This window comes from Melitaea cinxia, chromosome 8 (genome assembly GCF_905220565.1).
Source record: "Melitaea cinxia chromosome 8, ilMelCinx1.1, whole genome shotgun sequence".
Lineage (NCBI taxonomy): Eukaryota > Metazoa > Arthropoda > Insecta > Lepidoptera > Nymphalidae > Melitaea > Melitaea cinxia.
In genome coordinates this window covers 15,791,839-15,818,810 of record NC_059401.1, presented here as the reverse complement: position 1 = coordinate 15,818,810, position 26,972 = coordinate 15,791,839, and the positions used below count along the sequence as shown (strand labels likewise).

Here is a 26,972-nt window from a genome sequence, read left to right as displayed (position 1 = left end):
AAATTACATCACGTAACAATTACTTTACGTGCTCTGTGAGGCATTGTGGTAAGACCCACAGACATTAGTGATATATATATATATATATATATATATATATATATATATATATATATATGTATATATATATCTTAATTGAGAGCCTAATAAGCGACCACAAGCGTATAAACGGTTACACACCACTACATCAAAACGGTTGCTAGATTATTGATGATTGATTCATGACAGATAATTTACTAAGTTCTTTAGCGAATAAATTTCAAAAACATAATAGTATTTATTAATTAGATAATATGCTTACTTACAAAGTTATACAGTATAGACAATAAGTTGGATAAGTGGCAGCTTTTGATTTAGTTTGCTTAGTTTGAAAAAAAAAATCTTGTCTATGTGGCGATGGCTGTCATCGAGTTTTATTTTATTATTTTAGGAAAATAGTAAAGAAGCTTTCAGTGATCGTAGAATGATGATATTTTCGTGAATCATGTACATGTTTTCTAATAATCTAATAGTTGTAAGTGAAATTGTTATATACCGGTAGTGAAAAACAGTTAGCGATGATAAGTAAAAAAGCTTAATAATTGACGACGATGGCGTCTGATGGAGAAATTTCTTGTACGAATGATCCAAATTTCGCCGTTATTTACTCGTTCTTAAAAGTTTTCGGTGAACTGTACAGTATAGAAGTACCTACGATAGCTAAATTACAAGAATCGATTGAAAACACGCAGGAAGGTGAGCTAACGGTGTCATTTTGTCACGTAAAATATAAACAAACTAGGCAAACATGTTGGTGATTGTTTTGTACTTTTAGTGTTGGATCCGTTAAAAGAGCTCCACTTGAGATTGTTGCGTCGTGCTCTCAAGTCCGTACAAAGCAATAGATGGGAGAGGTGCTTGATTAAATTTTGTCATCAGCAATCACATCATCAGGAGGCTTGGGAAATAGAAAGGTTTTCGTATAAAAAAGCTAGTACTCAAGTTAAGTTGCGAATATTGAAAGTAAGTGACCCAGTGATTCTTGGTATTATTGATTATTTCTTGGTGCATTTCTTTTAAGTGGTGACACATTTTGATAAGTATCTAATAATTAGTTGTAATATTTAATCTTTACATGTTTAGTTTTTCACAAATGGTTTTTTTGTTTATATTTTTATGATACCATTCTATTTAAATTAAAGTAACTCTTACTCATAAATTAGTTATTATTAAATATTAAAAGTACATATGTCAGAAGTGAAACTTCAAACTAATTTATAAGTCTGACAAAAACGTTGCCCTTTTGTCAAAACATTGCTGTTTCATGTGTAAATATTTTATCCTCATGTGCCTAAAGAACTTTTACTTCAATAATGTTCAAATTTATTTTGTAGTTTTTTAACACTTCACTTCACAAATGTTTTTCTTATAAATAAAGTCATAATGACTCATACTAAGATACTTCTAATATTTCTGATAATTTGGATTAGCTGTTATAAACTGTACCTATATTAAGTAATCTATCAAATTTTTAATAAAAATTCTAACAGAGGTATGAAAGCTTAAATATAAAAAAAAAAAACACATTTTGCAAAGCTAAATATTAATAAGTTTTTGTTATTCTTTCAGTTATTATTAGAATATCAGTTTACATGTCATCCTAAATTCAAATCAGCGGTAAATGCTATATCATGCAAGGATTTGAGATTAGACCCCATTGGACGGGACAAGAACGGGTGTGTGTACTGGCTTCAAGTAGACCATGAGGCCAATCTGTGTCTGTACAAGGAAGATCAAGATGAAGAGACTTGGCAGCTAATAGCGAGGTACATGTTAATACATAAATGAACAATGTAATATGTTGTGTTATATTAATCATTGTAATAGTTGTGCAAACTAATTACTGTTAGTAAAGTGTCTGGACTGGAAACAATTCAAAGTTAACAAACCACCCTGGCTCCTCACAGCAAAGAATAAGACAGTTGAAAAGAAAAAGGGCAAGTTTAAAATTATCATTGATCTTTGAAAAAGACGTTAGCCAGTTTTTTTGTTAGGTTATAATGCAAAAACTACTGAACCAATCAGAATAATACTTATATCATAAGATGCAGCATGTTACGGATGTAGTATACGATATGTTGATGAATACTTATTGTGTAAATAAATATGGATGGACAGAGGTAGTTAGTAAAGTCATAATTGCTTTGTTCCATGTCATTAATGATAACTTGGCTTACCCTAAATTTCTGACTTTACTGGTTATTATTAAAGTTTATGGAATAATTTTTGCTACATGATCACTACCCCTAGACTATATGTATATGAGTCTATGTGTGTCTTCTTAAAACAGTCTGAAAAAAAATAGGTAACCTAATTAACTAACTGACTTTGTTTTTATAACTTATTTAATTTTATTTTATTGTACATGATATGGAAACTATTATAAAAGAAATAATATCTATACAGCCTCGATGGAAACAATACTGTCTAAATCTCTGCATGTGTTAGGTTGAAGATTTTCATAAACTAAAGTTGTAATATATAGAAAACATATGTACAGGTTATTTATTACAATTTTAGCAATCGAGAAGAACTAGTGAAAATTATAGGACAACTGAAAAGTGGTGAAGAGATTACTTCATCTGTTGTTTCAAATAACAATGAAGATTCCAGTAGTACAGAAATACCACCGCAGGCAAAGGTAAAAGCAACTGTAAGATCCAAAATATTTTTGTTGTGTTTGCATTATATTTAATATTTTATTGTATTATTATTACTATTACTATACCAATGTGTATATTTCAAAATTTCAGCCCGATAAATCATCAGGTGCAGATGATGAAAATGAAGAAGAGTTCCTAAGTCCAGAGTCTGAATCTGAACATGATAGTGATGATCAAAAAGAACAAAACAAATCAGTAAAGTCTCCTGATAGTGTTTTAAATAAACTAGAAGAAGTATTGGACGAAAATGTAAATAATGTAGATAATAATGATAATGTAGAAACCACTGAAATTGATGAAGATGTAAAAACTACTAATACTAGTAATGACGTAGAAAGTAAAACGGACGAAGGCGTAGAAAGTTCTAAACATTGTGAAAATGTAGATAAAAATGAAAACGACTTAGACCATACTGAAACTGGATCTAATAAAGACCTAGACGAAACACAAACTGTTAAACACATAGAAACTGGTAATAGTGTAGACCATTCAGAAGTCAGTAATGCAAATGACTCAAAAGATGGTAATGTAGATAAGACAGAAGAAGGTAATGATTTGGATAATATTGAACCCACTACTAGTACTGAAGTTAGTAAGGATTTAGGTGATAAGAGTAAGAAAAAAGACATTGGATTAAATTGGATGGATAGTAAAAGCGTTAAAGATGAAAATACGGAAACAACTGAAAACAATACCAAGAGTACACAAGAATTTGAATCTGCAACTGAAATCATCGAAGAAAAAGATGGAGAAGCAGTAAAAGAAATAACCGAAGAATCAATAGAAGAAGCAGTTGGAGAAGCAATCGAAGAACCATTAATGATTGTAACAGGTGAAGGAAATGGTGCAGATTGTGAGAGTTCTTATTTTATAGGGGAAGAAATATGTGAACCAGTCATGTATTTTTACGGAGAAGGTTGGGGGGCCGATAACGATACTGGTAATCCAGATGCATTACAATCAAATAGTAATAAGAGTAACGAGGAAAATCCTCCTGGAGAATGCAATGGTGAGAATCACGATGTGTCAAATACTACCCAAAAAACCAAAACAAGTAAAAGTATTAAGTTAAAAAATAAATCAATAATAAAGAGATCATTCAAAAAACAATCAAATGACAGTACAGACAATCTGAAATCAGATTGCAAGAAGCATTGCATAAGAGAGTTAGATAAATCAAATGGATCAAACTCTAATTCTTTTACTGAAAGTGACACACGAAGAGAAAGCATTGTTAATGATAAAAGCGCAACTGACTGTGAAAATTTAAAAAAGGTCGGTAAAAAGAAAATTAGAAGTAAAGTGAAAAAGAAACAGCTGTTACGAAAAGTTAAAAAGGACGATAAGAAAGAGGCAATCAATTCTGTATCAGAACCAGAAAATTGCCAAAGTAACAAAACCAGTATTATAGAGAAGAGAAAAAGTAGTCTCTCTTCCGACCAGAGCGAAGACAACGGTGAAGAAGACGAAGGCAAGGTTTCTGACGAGGAAGTTAAGGCGGAAAATGATTTACCTCCTAAGAAAATACGTTTAGAGACACCTGAACCAGAAACAGTATCACATTCCAATGAAATGGGTGACAATAAAGATGAAACAATATCAAATGAAAATAACGAAAACGATAATTCGAATACAAACGTACAAAACGATTCTATAACTGGTAGGAAAAAAATTAAAGCAAGGAAAGGCAAATTGAAAGCAAAGAAAGTTTCGCAGAAGCCTTTAGAAGAAGAGAGTAAAGATGACAAGGTCAATAATGATAAGAAGGAAAGTAAAGGACTTAAAAGGTCGCTGTTAAATGCAAATGCAAGTGATAAAAATAATGAATCTCAGAGTGAAAGTGAGGAAGACGAACCTGCAACCCTTGGGAAGAGATTGAAAATAAAACCTAAAAAGATAAATACATCAACTAGGTACTATTTTTTAGTACTCTTTAAGTAGAATCGATTTGTATTTAGAATAATAATAAAATTGTTTTTTTTTTTTTAGGAAAAAAGTGGAGGCAAAACACATGACCAAAAGTTCTAGTGAATCTGAAGAAGAAACTCTCTATAGTATTGGTATGTGCCTAAATCATTTACATAGTACTACTAATACATACTATACATAGTATACATACATGTTATAATTTTCTTTATATACACTATTTTAGTTCAATTTATGATTTAGGATAATGTAGGTAAGTAAAATTCTAGAAGAAATAATTCATCAAATCGATATATTTAATAATTGAAATCTCATTAAGTAGTAATTAATTTCAATATTAAGTTTCCTTTTTATGTGTGGGATGTCTGGAAGAAATGGCTAATTAGCCATAAGTCTGCCCATTGTCTCTTCTGTCTGTAACTATCTTTATGCTTTGTTTGTAATGTATTAGTCTACTGAAATAATAAGTAAAAGCACAACTCCTAAAATACATTGCCATAACAAAATAAAATATTTTTTATTTTATTCTTAACAGGTAAGAAATCAACAAAGAAAGTATTAAAAAAGAAAACAAAAAGCAAAGAAAAGCAGAAAATACAGTCACAGACCGAAGACCCCGACATTACGCCCGTGCGACAGTCGCGTCGCATCGCTCAAATGAAGATTAAAGAAGAAGCCGAGAGGAGGCATATGGAAGAAGTGGCTCTGCGGGAAATGAAAATGATACATAAGAAAAAAGTAATTATATTTTTCTATTCTTCGATTGTTCGTTATAAGCGTATTTGAGAACAAATTAAAATAATTGTAAACAAATCGCTAAACGTATCGCTAAGTTCATGAGTTGAGAATTGCTGAACCAACTCCGCTAGTTTCTTAGTTTCACCTTTGTTTTTTTTATACATTTTTACTCGAAATATGTTATGTAATAATATTTAGGTTCGATTGTTACTAACATCGAAAATATCAGTATTTTTACCCGTCCCCATCATGTGGAATACCCTTTACGAAATTGAGTGTAGAGCTAAATAATTTGACAACCGAAGAGATGTATAAACAGTCGTTCGGGCGCCGCCAACGGCAGCTCGCAGGAGCGCAATCTAGCTATGATATCGACACCAACAATTTATACTACGCCAATTTGACTTTTCGATAAGTTTGTTTTTTTAATGCGAACTTGATAAAATGTGTTTTTATATGTAATAAAAAAAAGTGAAATTGCAATGAATAAATTAACTATTAAAGATATCAAATTTCAAAAAAGGTTTCTTAATTGATATAAAAGGTATCACGTTTTTCCCTTTTATAAGGCTCTATTGTAAAGTTCACTTTTAAGAGTTAGCTTAGTGTAAATTGCTGGTGTCGCTATGTCCTGCCCAGGGCGCGGAGGAGGCGGAGGATGAGGACGAGGAGTGGGCGGCCAGCGGCAGCAGCGAAGGCCCACCTCGCCGCCGCCCCGCCACCTGGCGCGCCGCCGACTCCACCGGGCCCGAGGACTCCGACTCCGACGAGCCGCTCTTCGAGCCCGACGAGCCCGACCGTGAGTACCGTCCTGGCATCATCACCTCTGGCAACCCTCGACCGCTGTTCACTTGACGACTGCTATGACTCCCACTTTCAATCTTGCATATTCCTTGACCACTGTTAACTTGACGAGTGCTATGACTCCCACTTTCATTCTTGCATATTCCTCGACCGCTGTTCACTTGACGACTGCTATGACTCCCACTTTCAATCTTGCATATTCCTCGACCGCTGTTCACTTGACGACTGCTATGACTCCCACTTTCAATCTTGCATATTCCTTGACCGCTGTTAACTTGACGACTGCTATGACTCCCACTTTCAATCTTGCATATTCCTTGACCGCTGTTAACTTGACGACTGCTGTGACTCCCACTTTCAATCTCACATATTCCACACATAAAGAGTCCATTATTCTCTTCCGACGAGCGTGACTGAGTCTTTATTTATTCGCATTCAAAAAAGTATTCTATCATTGCCATCTAAACCATTTTCATCAAGTTTACCGACCACATAACTGCTGTTTGAGCGTGATGAGCCTGACGGTGAGTTTACTGTTAGACACACTAAAAGATTTATTGTTGTATCCATTTCATTAACACCACAAATTGGATACTTTACCAATCTTACAGCCAGCATAAGTCTAATTGTATTAATCGTAATGGAGTGTTTAATTATGCAATACCCAGAAGTGTAAGAGTTCTATAATTTTCTTCACAAATTACCAACTTTACCAACCCTATACCTTGTACCTTACCAACCCGAAGGCTATGGCTTGATTGGGTTCTAATGTTATACAAATAAAAAAAAAAAATTGAATTCCTTTTATTTATTTCTTGTACACTACAAATTAGCAACTCTACCAACCATATAGTTAACATAATTCTAATTATCTTGAATGAGTCTCTCGAGGAGTCTTAAAGTTCCATCCATTTGTTCTACTTCACAAATTACTCACTTCACTAATATATATGTAGAAGCCAAAAGTATCTGTGTTCCAACTTTTTCTTCAATACAATATACCAACTTTACCTTAATCGCTGTTCTATATATCTGTTGTTTTGTTGTTGTTGAGTCTTGTATTCTTAAAATAGGATTATATTGTAAAAGTAGTAAGTATTCACACCTCTACATCTAAAGAATCAGTGTTTTATTCATTCCTTCTTTACAAACAGAATTTCTACATTATTTCCTCAACACCACAAATAACTCGCTAATCAACTTAACTTCTTCAACCTTTTTCCTGCATGCAGAACGAGATCTGTGTGTAGCAGTGAGATGTTACAGGCTGAATCAGTCAATCAAAAAAACCAACCTTTTTTTTTGAAACGTGGGGAAAATCCTCATGGAAACCTTCCGGCGAGGGGGCACCGGAGGGGAGTCAGATTCTTAGTGAATAAAAACCATTCACGTGTGAGCAGACCTCCGCCAAAGTAGGGCGAGATGGGGTCGCGCTAGCATGCACCACCATGCATGCATGAATGAAAACATCCGGGCCCAGGCACCCAGAGAGGGGCGGCACCCACAAGACCACCCCTCCCGACGACGCGAGAGGACTCAAGCCAGCTGAAGGTCCCCCAACCCCTCAGCCGGCCACCCCACGTAAAAACCAACCCAACTTAACCCTCCACCCTAAAGTGTCTTCGTCCCAATATTTTCTTCGCCACGAATTAGCCACTTAACCGCTGTTCGAGTCTGAGTGCTAGTCTTTAGTTTCCAATAAGCATCCTTATATTGTAATATAAAATTAATTGAAAATTAAATTTAGAATTTATTTTACAATTGTTTTCTTTATTTTGATTGATATTCTATTCAAAAAAAAAAATGCAAATAATAATTTGTTTACAGTGGATTTCAATAAATCCGATCACGAATTTTCACCGGAATCCGATTTGGAGACCGGCGAACCCGTGGAGCCTCTGAAGCGAGCAAGGACTTTACAAGAAGGTAGTACTTAATTGTTTTCCTAAGTCATAAATTCAAGGTAATTAAAGTTATTAACTAGATGTCATGACATAAATATTTTGTTTCAGTAGGATGTTTTATTGTAATATGCTTATCAAATAGCTACAACGCAATTCTTATGGCACTACGTCTTAGAACTAAATAGATATTTACATAAAATTATATTACATTTTTTTGTTAGCAATAACAAGCTCTAATTGGATTAAGGTCCATCTACATAGAGAAAAAAGTCTACGTCCAGCATTGGGATTTTAAAATCTGAGTCAACCCATCAAAAACTATCCTATAACAATTTACATAACACTTTAATTTACCAATTGCTCAAAAACATTAAATTTTTTTAGTTTAATCTTTAATTGTTAAATTAAGATCTGATCTTTGTCCTACGTTGGGAAAGAGGCCAATGCTCGGTGTATAAGTCTATTCAAAATTTGCAACTCTATAGCTTGACTTGAATTATAAGGAAAAGACGTTATATAAGTTATATATATATATATATATATATATATATATATATATTTTTTTTTTTTTTTTTTTTTTTTTTTCTAGGTAAATCTACCTTTTTAGACAAAGAATATAATAATATGTATACAATTACAAAATGTCACATGTTACTCATATATCTTTTCCAGGCAAAGACGAGGGCTTCTGCAAACGTTGTGGTAGTGGCGAGCAGCCGGAGTGGATTCTGTTATGTGACTCTTGCGACTCCGGATACCACGCGAGTTGCCTCAAACCCATGCTGTTCTTGGTGCCCGAGGGGGACTGGTTCTGTCCGCCTTGTAACCATGTGAGTCCTTTAAATATTGCTGTGTGCATTGGCGCTGTCAGCGCTCGCGGTCGGGAAATCAATTTCCACAAATAGCAAGTTTTTGTATTTGGGGTCGACCCTTAATCATGTGATGTTTTTTTTTTTTTTATAAACTTTCTAATCACCGGTGATAAGTGGTGAGATTTTGGAGTAAACCCCATACCTAGAAAACACAAGTATTTTTTTGTGCAAAGTATATTAAAATTATCATAATCCTTAAAGCCCTTGAGTGTAAGGCGTTTTATTTTTTGATGTGTGCGATTAAATGCGCTTACGTATATGTACTTGCTACTATCAAAAAAAAAATTTTTTTACAGGAAATGCTTATAACCGCTCTGGAGAAAGAACTGACTAAGTATGACGAGCTCTTAGCTAGTGTGGAAGCTGAAAGAGCTCGTAGAAAGCTTGAGGAGCCAGAACCAGTTAGTGAAGAAGAAGAAAAACCTTCCACTGAGGAGAAGCAGGAGGAGGAAAATTCAGAAGACAATTCAGGTTAGAATTACATATAAGTGTATAAAGGAGATTTTATTTTTTAAATAATTAGTCAATAATTGCGTTTATTTAATTATCTTATAAAAATGTTATGTCGCAATATTTGTAACCGAACTGCTCCGAAATGGTTTTAACAGATTTTCATAAAAATTTTCGTGTACATCTTGGAGGTCTATGTAGAAGGTAGTAGGCTATTTTTTATACTCCTAGGTGGTAAGGATGTACGTATCCAGATGATAATCTTGTTTTTAAAAATGATTAGTTTAACACATTCAACAAGGTTTCAACGATTATTATTAATAGTTGATGCTGTTGAATTTGGAACAAGTCTTTTTCGAAATTTAACGGTTCGTAAGCAAAACGGTTGTTATTATTAAACGGTTCCGGTTGTTATCGTGTACACCTGATATCGCTATCAGGTGTCGTCACTCATAGTAGGGAATATATCCGCCGACCCGCATCGGAGCAACGTGGTGGATTAAGCTCTGATCCTTCTCCTACATGGGGAAAGAGGCCTATGCCCAGTAGTGGGATATTACAGGCTGAAGCGTAAAAGTAAAACGGAACCGTTTTCTGATGATAATAGGCATAACCCCCCCCCCCAGGCTCTGGCTGGTCGTCGGAGGGCGCGGTGTACCGCCTGCGCGCGCGCCGCCAGCTGCCCGTGTCGTACCGCGCGCGCGAGTTCGACCGCCTCATCAGCTCCGCCATCAAGGTCACTGTCTACTTGGACACGCGGCCTCTTCCTTGACTCGAGTGACCTAAGGAAGAACGCTTCACCAAACCACACAAGTTAAATGACAAAACTTCCTCCAAAACCCTCTGCTCGCCAACTGCACGACCACCTGACACACTTGACTTAAGTGACCCCCGTTGAGCCAAGTTACCCCCTAAGGAAGAACACCGAAAGACACCACACAAGTTTAATGACAAAACTTAGGCCGAATAACGTCGTAATAACATTTCACAGACTGTACTTTGGGAAGTGTGCCCTCCAGCTGCACGAGCTCATACCCCCATCTCCTTTCTTCCATCGGACTTCCAGACGTACTGCAGACTTTCATCCCTACCAGATTAATATACCCCTCATACGTACAAAGCGCTTCGAATCATCTTTTTAAATGCACACAGCCAAGGAATGGAATTCCCTGCCTGCGTCTGTATTTCCGAGTTCATACAACCCGAACATGTTTAAAGCGCGAGTGAACAGGCTTCTTCTAGGCGAGCTCGCTCCATCTTGGACTTCGTCTCTGCTCTAGAGCTAGACTGGGGTCAAGAGTAAGCCCATTATATAATATTTAAAAAAAAAACAAAAAACAACCCCCGAGTGGAAAATGCTACAGCAAAACATAACACTTTCCGATTCAAGTCTAGGACATTGGGAATTTCGGATGCTATTGTCTGTTAAGTTATCTTTCACTGTGGAAAAATTCTTATTGTACAGAATATTTTCGTATTCACAAAATCGTGTCTACTTATGAACTTGTTTCTAATATGTATCATCGTAATTTCAAGTTTAAAAAGTTAAAAACCCTAAAAAAACAAGTAATACTGGCCAGTATTACTTGTTTTTTAGGGTTCCGTACCTCAAAAGGAAAAAACGGAACCCTTATAAGAACACTTTGTTGTCCGCCTGTCTGTCACCCTTTTTCTTAGGAACGCGTGAAGGTATCGAGCTGAAATTCATATCAAATACTTAAGTCTACTGTCCCTTGGAGTTGAGAAATAATCAAATTTCTAAACCAAAGCAAACAAAACATTTTGTCGCAAAATTAATTTTTGATGAATTTTGGTATAAAGATAGATATTGAGAAGATAATAAGCCACTCGAAGTACTTACTAATCCTGCGCAGACGAAGTCGCGGTTACCAGCTAGTTCATGTATAAATTTCAAATTATTCATACGATTTACGAAGCTCAATATTGCTAAAATCAAATTCGTTCACACATTCGTAACACAATGGTTTAAAAACATATATATCGCACCCTTAATAAAACAAAGATGTAACTCAAAAATCGCAATTTGTGGGAATTGGCGTTTGAAGTTTAGCACTTTTTCCGCATTGTGTTTGATTAAAAATTACCAATTATTTGTAATGCTTTTAATGACTTTTATTATTGATATCAGTAGTTTAAAGTACAGAGATTAATAGAATAATAGAAAAACAACTGTGTTAAAATCTATAATAGCTGTAAAATGGAGATGAAAAAAAAGTTCCGACTTAAATCTCTTTATGCCAAAAATTACTTAATATTTTAGGTAGTATTTCAAAAAAATTCTCTTTAGTATTAAAACATAACAAAAAGTTTTAAAAATAAATCACAATGTTTCGTTTTATGATTATTTAATTGTAATTATGATGTTGTATGTACTAATGCATCATTTTTTTATAAAACGAAAACTGAAATTTATCACCTTTTTTTTAAATTAAACAAATTTTTATTAATCTTTCGATATTTATATATCTCTTTATGGCTACAAATATTGTTTTTTAAACAAAACAAAAACTATACACTATTATAAGAATTAGGTACAATTAGTCTCTAGTACTGTGTGGCTACGGGTACTGTGTGGCTACGGTACCAAAGAATATAGCCACCCCCTCTCTTCCCGTAGGTGTCGTAAGAGGCGACTAAGGGATAACACAGTTCCACTACCACCTTGGAACTTAAAAAGCCGACCGGTGGCGGGATAACCACCCAACTGCTGGCTTTGAAATACACAGGCCGAAGACGGGCAGCAGCGTCTTCGGTGCGACAAAGCCAGTACTGCGGTCACCAACCCGCCTGCCCAGCGTGGTGACTATGGGCAAAACACATAAGTTCACGCTATTTTTGGCGAAAGCTTATGGAGGCCTATGTCCAGCAGTGGACTGTATAGGTTGTAATGATACACTATTATGTTTATCTTATAACTTTTACGCTCGATACGCTGAAACTTAACAAAAATTGTCCAGGACCAGAGAACAAGACCTATTTCCTTGCGGCGTGGGGTAAGACAGCAAGATGTAATATCACCGAAACTGTTTACCACTGCGCTGGAAGATATCTTTAAGACTTTGAACAAGGCATCAATGTCAACGGTGAATACATCTCACCTTCATTTCGCCGACGATATCGTCATCTTTGCGGACACGCTAGATGAGTTAGGCCAAATGCTAGCCGGTCTAAACGAGTCCTCCCGACGTGTCGTTCTCTGTATGAACTTGGACAAAACGAAAGTTATGTCTAACAACCAAGTCATACCGAGACAGGTATCGGTCGATGGTACCCTTCTCTAAGTTGTTCAGGATTATATTTACTTAGGCCATACTATTAAACTAGGCCGCAACAACTTTGACAAGGAGGCCGATAGGAGAATTCGGTGGGGCTGGGCGGCATTTGGCAGGCTTCGTCGAGTCTTCACTTCGAAGATTCCGCAATGCTTGAAGACAAAAGTTTTCGAGCAATACGTCCTGCCTGTGTTAACATTACCGAGCCGAGACATGGACACTGACGAAGGGACTGGTCCACAAATATAAAGTCCCTCAACGTGCAATGGAACTGGCCATGCTTGGGGTTTCCCTCAAAGATAGGATTAGAAACGAGACTACCGCGAGAGAATGAAAGTAACCGATATAGCCCACAGAATTAGCAAGTTGAAGTGGCAGTGGGCTGGTCATCTGTGGCGCAGGACCGGTGGCTGTTGGAGCAGACGCGTCCTGGAGAAGAGATCGCGTCTTGGCAAACACAGTGTGTGACGTCCTCTGGCCCGTTGGACCGACGATCTACCTAAAATTGCCGGTGTAAGCTGGATGAGGATTGCGGAAAACCGGGATGTCTAGCGCGAACTTGGGGAGGCCTATGTCCAGCAGTGCATTGCAATAGTCAGCCTACTGACTGACAAATATTTGGTTTATTATTGCAGTCAGAGTCAGAAGAACTTTGATTTTCAAACATAAAATTTCTTCTGTTGACAGGCTTATTAAACAACGTATTAAAATCTACAGTGCATCGTCGTCACTCAGGTCGACGTCACTTAGATCTGTGTATTATACTGAAGAAATATTGTAACTGGCCACACTATTGTAATTTCGTCGCTCTCTCAGCTGAATTTGCTCATATTTTGCTCAGTATTTTGTGGTGAATTGGTGTAAGACGTCTTTTCTTCACAATCCGTTTTAAAGTTTTGTGGGGCAGGGTTTTGGGTAGGCATTGAACTATTGGAGCTTGAAAAACTGGATGAAGATGAGCTAGAAGAGCTTGACGATGATGAGCTAGATGAATCGGAACTAGATTAAGATGATCTTGAAGACGAACTAGAGGACTGTAAATGGCTAGTATTATTTAGGTGTCATTTTTCTCGTCAACTCATAAGTGACAGTAAAATATTGAGTCGGTGTCATCATTTTCGTCAGCTCTGCAGTTACATTTTTGGCCTCTGGAGATATATGTATTTTGTTGATTTTCCTCTTCAACCTGCATAACTTCTTTAGTCTAAAATAACAATAATTCATAACACTGTAGTATATTTTAAGGATGAATAATAATCATAATTATTTAACGTCAAAATAGCAGCATTGTTGAATGACAATGATCTATTCAGTCGTTTTGCCATAAAAGAGTAACAATCATCCATCCATACGTCATCCTCATAAACTTTCACATTAATTACAGTAATCAGATGAAAAAAATTTATAACTTATTACACTATTATTATATTACTTAAAAAGCCGACCGGTGGCGGGATAACCATCCAACTGCTGGCTTTGAAATACACAGGCCGAAGACGGGCAGCAGCGTCTTCGGAACGACAAAGCCAGCCCTGCGGTCACCAACCCGCCTGCCCAGCGTGGTGACTATGGGCAAAACACATAAGTTCACGCTATTTTTGGCGAAAGCTTATGGAGGCCTATGTCCAGCAGTGGACTGTATAGGTTGTAATGATACACTATTATGTTTATCTTATAACTTTTACGCTCGATACGCTGAAACTTAACAAAAATTGTGAGCTCTAAGACGACTCCGTTTTCAAAACCTATACAAATAAGCACAACAGTTACAAGTTATTCTTAACTTTTACACGAAAAGGGAATTAATGTTGAAAGTTTTTACTTATCTTTCGTCATTCTAAATAATAAAAAGAAGTAAACAAAAGTGACTTTTATAAATAGCCTTATTTATTACAATAAAGTGATACTTAACCAATTACTCCAACAACTAAGGCATATATTTCAATATAAAACTGAAGTGTTAGGCGTTAACTTTGTAAAATTTGTAAATTTTTAAAACAAAACCGAAGTAAATCCAAATGTTACACATCATTATCAAATGCGTTTTCTGAGAGAATGAAGTATAACAAAAATCATCTTTTTATTTTAAATCCCTTTTAATCTAATATCGAATTATTTGATGTTACTCAAAACGGCAGCACTTTAATCTCCGCTCACTGCCGGTGCATCTCTGAATCACGCCACTTTATAAGAACTGACTTGTCAGTTCCAGTTCATAGAAAAGAGAGCAACAGTCGCGTATCTCTCTGTATCTTATAGTTAAAACGCCGGAGTCGAAGTCTACCTATTCTTTACGCGACGAAGACGGGTTTTCTTGTAAAATCTCCAAATCCACAAATTTTGAGTTACATCTTTGTTTTATTAAAGGTGCGATATTTACAACTATATTTGTTACACAATCTTATACCAAAGACACTATTCAACAGGAAGAGTATGTGGAACCGACAACGAGCGCGGGTAACCAGGGACGCGGGAAGGACATATCGACTATAATAGAGGCGGCCGAGGAAGAGAAGTTGAAAGCCGAACGAGAGGCTGTTGAACAGGTATTTGATTTACAAAAATATTCATAAATGGCATAAAAATATATACAAACATTAAGGTTTAACTGTCTTTAATACAACTAGCACCACCTGTTGGTATTATCGTAGCCTAGCGCGGTGCCTACCCTTTTTTTTTAAGTGGTGAAAATCCCTAATGGATACATCCGGCGCGGGGGCGCCAGAGGTTTATGTCAGACTCCTACTGACTAAAAAAACCACCACGTGTGAGCAGTTTCCATCTGGGTGGGGTGAGATGGGGTCGCGCCGTGTTGTGCGGGGGTGCTGGGGCCCGGACCAAACCTCCGGGCCCCGTACGATGGTGGGGGTGGTCTCGCTCACAACAAGGCCACCCCTCAGACATGTGGGGTCGTGTCGTCCGGCCGGCCGAAGTACCCCCGACTATCGGTCGGCGACCTCTGTTACGAGGGGGGAGGAGGTGGGCAAACCGCCTCCCCCTTGCCCCCGTACGTCTGCAAGGGAGTGGGTCAGCGGAGTCGTCATCCTCCCGGCCCTCTCCGCGGCCACCTTCTGCGAAGAGGTGATGACGTGAGAGCGCCGCCTGCCACGCCCTCGCCACGCAGCCTCCAGCGTGTGGAGCGCCGTATGCTCTGGCGCCTTGCCTACCCTTTTTTTTTTACTTGGGGAAAATCCATCATGGATACCCTCCAGCGCGGGGGTGCCAGAGGGCTATGTCAGACTCCTACTGACTAAAAACCACCACGTGTTAGCAGTCATCCGCCTAGGTGGGGCGAGAGGGGTCGCGCTAGCATTCGCCACCTACGCCTTGCCTACCCTACCCCAACACTCCCCAGGAGCTCTGGTTACGTTACTCACAGAAACACAACACCGCTTGAGCGCAGTATTATTTAGCCGTGATCTTCTGTAAGGTCGAAGTACTTCCCCCTCACGGCTGCTCCAGGTTTTGAGCATTATATATCCTGCTGTGCCCTACTTCAATATTACTTCGCTAAGCACATATGTAGTGTAATATTTTTTGGCGTCAAAGAAACGATTCTTAAGCATTACAACTTCTACCCATAGTAGTATAATGAAGTGCTATTAAAAAATAGTAAGACCAAAGAGTTTAAGCTTTATAGTCTTTCATTTCATTGGTGTGTTTTATTTCAGGGGAAGCAGATAGAAGTGAAAAGGGTTAGGAAGAAACAGCGCAAGAAACAGCGCAAACTGAATTCGCTTGAGGTTCCCTCTGAAGATGATGATGAGACTGACGAAGACTTCAAGGACACAGGGTAAGAGTTTAATTTTATCACACTGGTAGAGTCCTTTGTCCTGTCAGTAACTTTATCCCGTTGGTTAAGTGTTTTACCCTTTTTATTGTTTTCTGTTTTCCGTGCAGAAATCGATAGAACTTAATTTTAAATGTCACTAACTCACTAATGCCGAGAGAAACCAAACCGTATAATAGATTCATGTATATTATCTAATGTTGGCTCATATTTATTAGGATACTTTATAATATATTATATATTATACTACTGTTATTAATTTGTTAATTCATTATTTTGTTTCAGAATGGAATCGTCTTCAGAGGACATATCTTCATCAGCGGAACGAGACAGTTCAACATCTCGCTCATCCGACTCACTGCCTATTCGACGTGCGTGTAGACCAGATAAAAAAGGTACTATAATTATATTTATAAATTAGTATTATCTGTATTTATCTACCACTGGTTTAAAAAAAAAAACACGTTTTAATGTTTTTGATCGAATTTCAACAGATAAAAAAATAATCATACAACCAAACTTTTTGATGTTTCAAGAAATGAATTCTTTTAATTGTATCGCTGGCTAATAATAATTGTTTTTATTTTCTAATAAGAGGGCAAAAGTGTTTCGCATTCAAGCAGTAAAAGGAGCTGGCTACATATCCTCCTCACGAATAATCCGGTTATTCAAAACATTGCGACGACTGTGACAATCCGCGCATTTTCATTTTTAGATAAGCTAATTGTTTCTATTCTTCATTTTAATATACACCAGCACTCATGCTAAATATAATTATGTGACTTAAAGATAAAATTAATTTGATTTGATATTTTTGTAGACCGTCAAAAGTTAGTGGAATCTTCGCCAGAAGTTAAAAAGAAGAAGAAAGGTGTGTTCGATGATAGTTCAAGCGACGCTGAGGCTAAACAGAAACCTAAAAAGTAAGTCCAAATCGTTCGTTTTTCTTGTTCCATTCTTTTAGCTTGCTCCAGGGATGCTAAACTTTTTATTTTAATTTTTACTTCGATTAAAAATTCATTATTTTATCTACTTTGTGACGTAAAGGTTATCATTGATGCGAATAGAATTCGTAATTGTATGGAGAGATATATGAGTACTAAATACTAAAATTTTATGTATTTATTGTAATTTTCGTACTGAATAAAATTACTTACTTTTATTCACTATTTGTGTTTAATATTGAATAAAAAAAAATATATATATATGCATCATACATGAATCGTAAATTAAAATGTTTGCAACCCCTGCATGATGTGTAAAGCGATTCGGACTCTGTCGTCGTCGGCAGTGCGACCTTAATTTGTTTTTCGCGCCCGGTTGCTTGAGCCTCATCGGTACACTGATTGTATTTCTGATAAATCTACCTTAAAATAAGGGCATTTGTACAGTGTTTTTCGCAACTTTTGAACCCCCTACTCTCCCCTGGTAAAGTGTGGTGAGGTTTTACACTAAAATATTATAAAAAAAAACGTCTTAATTTTTTTGTGAAAAGTAAATTGAAATTTTATAGAATATTATCTAGTATTTCTAGACGGACATCAAGGTTGTAGGATGTTTGTTTGTTGTTTTCTGGTTTTATCACGATGTGACATCTCACTCCCCCCCGCAGGTGGCGCAGGCGCGGCCTGTCGCAGTACGACGCGCTCGGGAACGTGGTGCGCGCGCGCGTCACGTACGGCGGCCTCAGCGACGAGCCCAACGACTGGTCGCCGGCGCGCAACCCGCGCACGCGCCGCCGCAAGATCGACTACACCGAGATGCCCAACACCGAGTCCGAGGACGTGAGTCTTGTATTGTTACGGTGTACAGTACCTGTAGTACCTGTCGCAGTACGACGAGCCCAACGACTGGTCGCCGGCGCGCAACCCGCGCACGCGCCGCCGCAAGATCGACTACACCGAGATGCCCAACACCGAGTCCGAGGACGTGAGTCTTGTATTGTTACGGTGTACAGTACCTGTAGTACCTGTCGCAGTACGACGAGCCCAACGACTGGTCGCCGGCGCGCAACCCGCGCACGCGCCGCCGCAAGATCGACTACACCGAGATGCCCAACACCGAGTCCGAGGACGTGAGTCTTGTATTGTTACGGTGTACAGTACCTGTAGTACCTGTCGCAGTACGACGAGCCCAACGACTGGTCGCCGGCGCGCAACCCGCGCACGCGCCGCCGCAAGATCGACTACACCGAGATGCCCAACACCGAGTCCGAGGACGTGAGTCTTGTATTGTTACGGTGTACAGTACCTGTAGTACCTGTCGCAGTACGACGAGCCCAACGACTGGTCGCCGGCGCGCAACCCGCGCACGCGCCGCCGCAAGATCGACTACACCGAGATGCCCAACACCGAGTCCGAGGACGTGAGTCTTGTATTGTTACGGTGTACAGTACCTGTAGTACCTGTCGCAGTACGACGAGCCCAACGACTGGTCGCCGGCGCGCAACCCGCGCACGCGCCGCCGCAAGATCGACTACACCGAGATGCCCAACACCGAGTCCGAGGACGTGAGTCTTGTATTGTTACGGTGTACAGTACCTGTAGTACCTGTCGCAGTACGACGAGCCCAACGACTGGTCGCCGGCGCGCAACCCGCGCACGCGCCGCCGCAAGATCGACTACACCGAGATGCCCAACACCGAGTCCGAGGACGTGAGTCTTGTATTGTTACGGTGTACAGTACCTGTAGTACCTGTCGCAGTACGACGAGCCCAACGACTGGTCGCCGGCGCGCAACCCGCGCACGCGCCGCCGCAAGATCGACTACACCGAGATGCCCAACACCGAGTCCGAGGACGTGAGTCTTGTATTGTTACGGTGTACAGTACCTGTAGTACCTGTCGCAGTACGACGAGCCCAACGACTGGTCGCCGGCGCGCAACCCGCGCACGCGCCGCCGCAAGATCGACTACACCGAGATGCCCAACACCGAGTCCGAGGACGTGAGTCTTGTATTGTTACGGTGTACAGTACCTGTAGTACCTGTCGCAGTACGACGAGCCCAACGACTGGTCGCCGGCGCGCAACCCGCGCACGCGCCGCCGCAAGATCGACTACACCGAGATGCCCAACACCGAGTCCGAGGACGTGAGTCTTGTATTGTTACGGTGTACAGTACCTGTAGTACCTGTCGCAGTACGACGAGCCCAACGACTGGTCGCCGGCGCGCAACCCGCGCACGCGCCGCCGCAAGATCGACTACACCGAGATGCCCAACACCGAGTCCGAGGACGTGAGTCTTGTATTGTTACGGTGTACAGTACCTGTAGTACCTGTCGCAGTACGACGAGCCCAACGACTGGTCGCCGGCGCGCAACCCGCGCACGCGCCGCCGCAAGATCGACTACACCGAGATGCCCAACACCGAGTCCGAGGACGTGAGTCTTGTATTGTTACGGTGTACAGTACCTGTAGTACCTGTCGCAGTACGACGAGCCCAACGACTGGTCGCCGGCGCGCAACCCGCGCACGCGCCGCCGCAAGATCGACTACACCGAGATGCCCAACACCGAGTCCGAGGACGTGAGTCTTGTATTGTTACGGTGTACAGTACCTGTAGTACCTGTCGCAGTACGACGAGCCCAACGACTGGTCGCCGGCGCGCAACCCGCGCACGCGCCGCCGCAAGATCGACTACACCGAGATGCCCAACACCGAGTCCGAGGACGTGAGTCTTGTATTGTTACGGTGTACAGTACCTGTAGTACCTGTCGCAGTACGACGAGCCCAACGACTGGTCGCCGGCGCGCAACCCGCGCACGCGCCGCCGCAAGATCGACTACACCGAGATGCCCAACACCGAGTCCGAGGACGTGAGTCTTGTATTGTTACGGTGTACAGTACCTGTAGTACCTGTCGCAGTACGACGCGCTTCTCATCATCAATCATTTCGCACCTAACGGCCCCGGGACACGACGGTAAGATGGGAATCATGTATCGGAGGCCCGGACACACACAATACACAGACATAAAACCCTGATCACAGGGAACATCTTCTTGGCCGAATGCTAGAGGATCAATACCCCGACCGCTAAAGCAACAGCTAGTTGCTGGGACCAATCGATTGTGATCGATTTGTGACGGTTGCATGCATGCGGTGCATTTCACTCACTCTACCATATTGGACTTCATTTTAATAAGGTATCTTAACTTATCTCAGCCTAAGTAATGACTTTCATAACTTTTTAAATTAAATCATTATTCTATTCGAATGTACCAAATGTGTAAAATAAATTGATACTTATTTGGACTTTCGAAATCTTGATAGTTGAAAAGATGTGTTGACGAATACGATGAATAAAACCTTGATATATTTTCGATAAAACTATCGTTAATTATTTAGGACTAACAAAGTAACAAATATTAACGAACCTTTCGTACACAAGCCAAATTCATGTTAAAATTTCTTTTATTTAACAGGAAATGCACAAATCGAGCGGTAAACACATGCCAGATAGCTCTGACGAGTTCAAAGTTGACGATTCCGACATAACGTCAGACTCGGACTCGGACCGCGCGAAGAGACGCAAGGAAGAGGCACAGTCCAGCGAGGAGAAGAAAAAGGCTCTCTCTGACTTGATCAGCAAGGAAGCCGTCGTGCCTTTGCAAAAGTTGCCCGATGACGTCACTAAGATCAAGACCGAGGAGTTGCAGGCGGCACTTGGTAAGTGATACGGACCCGGAGAATGCTTAAAGGCACTGATACCACAATCCGGTGATGAGAGGAAGGGGCTCTCCGTAGCCAAAATTCCAAAGTCTGTATTTACCAATTGACACTATCAAAATAAAAACTATGTATGTATAAAGGCGATACTACACTTGTACGTTAGCCTTACAATCTTATGAAATAGAGATTTATTTTCTAAATATTTCTTACTATATGGAGTTTTGTTATCAAATTTGTTGATATTTGTTGGTGACTGCTCTGATTTAATCTAAACTACATATATCCTGTTAGATGGATCCTGAAATAAGAGCGACCAAACAAATTGTTTCGCTTTGTTTTACTAGTAGAGGTTTTTAAATAATCATGAACTATATCGCACCCTTAATAAAACAAAGATGTAACTCAAAAATCGCAATTTGTGGGAATTGGCGATTGAAGTTTAGCACTTTTTCCGCATTGTGTTTGATTAAAAATTACCAATTATTTGTAATGCTTTTAATGACTTTTATTATTGATATCAGTAGTTTAAAGTACAGAGATTAATAGAATAATAGAAAAACAACTGTGTTAAAATCTATAATAGCTGTAAAATGGAGATGAAAAAAAAGTTCCGACTTAAATCTCTTTATGCCAAAAATTACTTAATATTTTAGGTAGTATTTCAAAAAAATTCTCTTTAGTATTAAAACATAACAAAAAGTTTTAAAAATAAATCACAATGTTTCGTTTTATGATTATTTAATTGTAATTATGATGTTGTATGTACTAATCCATCATTTTTTTATAAAACGAAAACTGAAATTTATCACCTTTTTTTTAAATTAAACAAATTTTTATTAATCATCCGATATTTATATATCTCTTTATGGCTACAAATATTGTTTTTTAAACAAAACAAAAACTATACACTATTATATAAGAATTAGGTACAATTAGTCTCTAGTACTGTGTGGCTACGGGTACTGTGTGGCTACGGTACCAAAGAATATAGCCACCCCCTCTCTTCCCGTGGGTGTCGTAAGAGGCGACTAAGGGATAACACAGTTCCACTACCACCTTGGAACTTAAAAAGCCGACCGGTGGCGGGATAACCACCCAACTGCTGGCTTTGAAATACACAGGCCGAAGACGGGCAGCAGCGTCTTCGGTGCGACAAAGCCAGTATTGCGGTCACCAACCCGCCTGCCCAGCGTGGTGACTATGGGCAAAAAACATGAGTTCACGCTATTTTTGGCGTAAACTTGTGGAGGCCTATGTCCAGCAGTGGACTGTATAGGCTGTAATGATGATGATGAGTCTCTAGTAAATATCTCCTAAAATCACAAATAATTACTAACCACAAATAATCTAATATATAAAATTCTCGTGTCGCGGTGTTTGTAGTTAAACTCCTCCGAAACGGCTAGACCGATTCACACGAAATTTTGTGTGCATATCGGGTAGGTCTGAGAATCAAACAACATCTATTTTTCATACCCCTAAGTTATCATATATGGCAAAACAACGTTTGCGTGGTCAGCTAGTAAATAGTATAAAAATCAGCAGTCTCTTCTTTCTTATATTGTCTATCATCTTGTTTTTGCTCATTGTTTGAATTATCATAATTATGATACACATATATCACACTGACCTTTTTTTGGTTGGTGAAACCCTAAGTTAAATACCGTCGGAATCAATATTTTCTGCACATTTGAATCGTCTCGCCATAAGACTCGACGAATTCCAACCACCAGAGCAGGTTGGGTTTCGAAATGACTACAACACTGTAGACCACGTCCATACTGTTCGACAGATTATTCAAAAGACAGAGACATATAATCAGCCGCTGTGTATGGAATTTGTGGACTGCGAGAAAGCCTTCAACTGTGTCGAGACCTGGGCTGTCCTGGACTCTCTGCAGAGATGTCATATCGACTGGCGATATATCGTGGTACTGAGATGTATGTACGACGCAACGACGATGACCGTTCATGTCCAGGACCAGAGAACAAGACCTATTTCCCTGCGACGTGGGGTAAGACAGTAAGATGTAATATCACCGAAACTGTTTACCACTGCGCTGGAGGATATCTTTAAGACCTTGAACAAGGCATCAATGTCAACGGTGAATACATCTCACCTTCATTTCGCCGACGATATCGTCATCTTTGCGGACACGTTAGACGAGTTAGGCCAAATGCTAGCTGGTCTAAACGAGTCCTCCCGACGTGTCGTTCTCTGTATGAACTTGGACAAAACGAAAGTTATGTCTAACAACCAAGTCATACCAAGACAGGTATCGGTCGATGGTACCCTTCTCTAAGTTGTTCAGGATTATACTTACTTAGGCCATACTATCCAACTAGGCCGCAACAACTTTGAGAAGGAGGCCGATAGGAGAATTCGGTGGGGCTGGGCGGCATTTGGCAGGCTCCGTCAAGTCTTCACTTCGAAGATTCCGCAATGCTTGAAGACAAAAATCTTCGAGCAATACGTCCTACCTGTGTTAACATTACCGAGCCGAGACATGGACACTGACGAAGGGACTGGTCCACAAATATAAAGTCCCTCAACGTGCAATGGAACTGGCCATGCTTGGGGTTTCCCTCAAAGATAGGATTAGAAACGAGACTACCGCGAGAGAACGAAAGTAACCGATATAGCCCACAGAATTAGCAAGTTGAAGTGGCAGTGGGCTGGTCATCTGTGGCGCAGGACCGGTGGCTGTTGGAGCAGACGCGTCCTGGAGAAGAGATCGCGTCTTGGCAAACACAGTGTGTGACGTCCTCTGGCCCGTTGGACCGACGATCTACCTAAGATTGCCGGTGTAAGCTGGATGAGGATTGCGGAAAACCGGGATGTCTAGCGCGAACTTGGGGAGGCCTATGTCCAGCAGTGCATTGCAATAGGCTGAACTGACTGACAAATATTTGGTTTATTATTGCAGTCAGAGTCAGAAGAACTTTGATTTTCAAACATAAAATTTCTTCTGTTGACAGGCTTATTAAACAACGTATTAAAATCTACAGTGCATCGTCGTCACTCAGGTCAACGTCACTTAGATCTGTGTATTATACTGGAGAAATATTGTAACTGGCCACACTATTGTAATTTCGTCGCTCTCTCAGCTGAATTTGCTCATATTTTGCTCAGTATTTTGTGGTGAATTGGTGTAAGACGTCTTTTCTTCACAATCCGTTGTAATGTTTTGTGGGGCAGGGTTTTGGGTAGGCATTGAACTATTGGAGCTTGAAAAACTGGATAAAGATGAGCTAGAAGAGCTTGACGATGATGAGCTAGATGAATCGGAACTAGATTAAGATGATCTTGAAGACGAACTAGAGGACTGTAAATGGCTAGTATTATTTAGGTGTCATTTTTCTCGTCAACTCATAAGTGACAGTAAAATATTGAGTCGGTGTCATCATTTTCGTCAGCTCTGCAGTTACATTTTTGGGCTCTGGAGATATATGTATTTAGTTGATTTTCCTCTTCAACCTGCATAACTTCTTTAGTCTAAAATAACAATAATTCATAACACTGTAGTATATTTTAAGGATGAATAATAATCATAATTATTTAACGTCAAAATAGCAGCATTGTTGAATGACAATGATCTATTCAGTCGTTTTGCCATAAAAGAGTAACAATCATCCATCCATACGTCATCCTCATAAACTTTCACATTTATTACAGTAATCAGATGAAAAAAAATTATAACTTATTACACTATGATTATATTACTTAAAAAGCCGACCGGTGGCGGGATAACCATCCAACTGCTGGCTTTGAAATACACAGGCCGAAGACGGGCAGCAGCGTCTTCGGAGCGACAAAGCCAGCCCTGCGGTCACCAACCCGCCTGCCCAGCGTGGTGACTATGGGCAAAACACATAAGTTCACGCTATTTTTGGGGAAAGCTTATGGAGGCCTATGTCCAGCAGTGGACTGTATAGGTTGTAATGATACACTATTATGTTTATCTTATAACTTTTACGCTCGATACGCTGAAACTTAACAAAAATTGTGAGCTCTAAGACGACTCCGTTTTCAAAACCTATACAAATAAGCACAACAGTTACAAGTTATTCTTAACTTTTACACGAAAAGGGAATTAATGTTGAAAGTTTTTACTTATCTTTCGTCATTCTAAATAATAAAAAGAAGTAAACAAAAGAGACTTTTATAAATAGCCTTATTTATTACAATAAAGTGATACTTAACCAATTACTCCAACAACTAAGGCATATATTTCAATATAAAACTGAAGTGTTAGGCGTTAACTTTGTAAAATTTATCAATTTTTAAAACAAAACCGAAGTAAATCCAAATGTTACACATCATTATCAAATGCGTTTTCTGAGAGAATGAAGTATAACAAAAATCATCTTTTTATTTTAAATCCTTTTAATCTAATATCGAATTATTTGATGTTACTCAAAACGGCAGCACTTTAATCTCCGCTCACTGCCGGTGCATCTCTGAATCACGCCACTTTATAAGAACTGACTTGTCAGTTCCAGTTCATAGAAAAGAGTCGCGTATCTCTCTGTATCTTATAGTTAAAACGCCGGAGTCGAAGTCTACCTATTCTTTACGCGACGAAGACGGGTTTTCTTGTAAAATCTCCAAATCCACAAATTTTGAGTTACATCTTTGTTTTATTAAAGGTGCGATATGTCGATAATATATAAACCGCTTCACGGTTTTGTAAACATGAGGTTGCAAAAATTTTTAGACGTTAATTGGGTGTCAGAGTGACGGATCTGAATTGTTACATTAGGATATGTTTCTGTTGTTTAGAAGATATTTTAGCAAAGAGCTATTTAACGAAAGAATAATTATAATATATTTGTTATTTCCAGTTACTTTTTAATAAAGAATAATAAAATCAAAAACAACATGCACATAGCATATATAATAAAACGAATAGATTGTAAAAGATAAATTATACAGCAGAATTTACAATATAAATTCTTGCCATCTATCAAAAAATATTGTATGTATAAAAAATATATATAAAATAAGATTCTATAATTATTATTCTGATATGAAAAGTTTGTATATGTCTACGGGCGACAACATTTGGTAGAGCTAGACTAGTGCGGGACCTTGGCTGTGACCATTGTTGCGCTCTCCCATTCAGGTGCACGTCCGCTTCATGCCCTTGCTGATGATGAACCTGTCGTTAAACATATTAGCAATGTTTTTGCTCTTGATTTGTTGGTTGCTATGCGCTTGTTGAGACGAAAGGTTGTCAACCAGTTATCTTCGTCTTTGCTAGCCGAAGAGAAAGTTCTTTTTGAAGTTTGGCCATAGGGTAACAAGTGTTATGTAGATGTAATAATAATTTAGATGAAACAACAAATCAGAATATTACGTATTCAGATCTCGTCGAAGTCATCTATTTAGCTATTAGCTATAGTTATTTAACACCAATAACTAAAAAAACGTGAGAGACTGTTCTGGAGACCCCGATAAAAATCCCGCTATCAAAACCTCGATATATTTATAATGTATAAAAATCGCAAACGAAAAAACAAAGTCAAATCCGCCGTATACTACGGGTACCGTGCGGTTATGCTTGTTTAATAAATATATATAAATGATATTGTAATATTTTATAAATTAAATACTAGTATACTATGTTTTATGTTGATTGCTATATACGTATAATATACATAAATAAATAAATTGTGCGTAGTCCACGCTCAATTCACAACTTTTATACAATTCGATGTGTATATTTTAGCGTTCGAATCTCCCCAACCACAAATGAGCACCACGCCGAGGCCTCTTCGCGGTCGCGGCAGCAGAGGTGGTCGAGGAAGCAGGTATTAGGAAGA

The 26,972-nt window shown here is 39.1% G+C and overlaps 1 protein-coding gene across 1 annotated transcript in view; it reads left to right on the top strand.

The window, feature by feature from the left end:
* The first annotated feature begins 370 nt into the window (after positions 1-370).
* Positions 371-26,972, top strand: part of LOC123656077 — a 40,445-nt gene continuing 13,843 nt past the window's right edge. Inside the window, exons 1-19 of the mRNA XM_045591801.1 lie at positions 371-735; positions 815-1,002; positions 1,609-1,805; positions 2,560-2,680; positions 2,793-4,615; positions 4,692-4,762; positions 5,164-5,366; positions 6,015-6,165; positions 7,998-8,096; positions 8,747-8,904; positions 9,243-9,417; positions 10,023-10,132; positions 15,116-15,235; positions 16,361-16,482; positions 16,765-16,874; positions 17,300-17,402; positions 18,092-18,263; positions 20,901-21,144; positions 26,879-26,960. Of these exons, the coding sequence (XP_045447757.1) occupies positions 591-735; positions 815-1,002; positions 1,609-1,805; positions 2,560-2,680; positions 2,793-4,615; positions 4,692-4,762; positions 5,164-5,366; positions 6,015-6,165; positions 7,998-8,096; positions 8,747-8,904; positions 9,243-9,417; positions 10,023-10,132; positions 15,116-15,235; positions 16,361-16,482; positions 16,765-16,874; positions 17,300-17,402; positions 18,092-18,263; positions 20,901-21,144; positions 26,879-26,960 (4,394 nt within the window). The 5' untranslated portion in view covers positions 371-590. The remainder of the gene's footprint in view (positions 736-814; positions 1,003-1,608; positions 1,806-2,559; positions 2,681-2,792; positions 4,616-4,691; positions 4,763-5,163; positions 5,367-6,014; positions 6,166-7,997; positions 8,097-8,746; positions 8,905-9,242; positions 9,418-10,022; positions 10,133-15,115; positions 15,236-16,360; positions 16,483-16,764; positions 16,875-17,299; positions 17,403-18,091; positions 18,264-20,900; positions 21,145-26,878; positions 26,961-26,972) is intronic.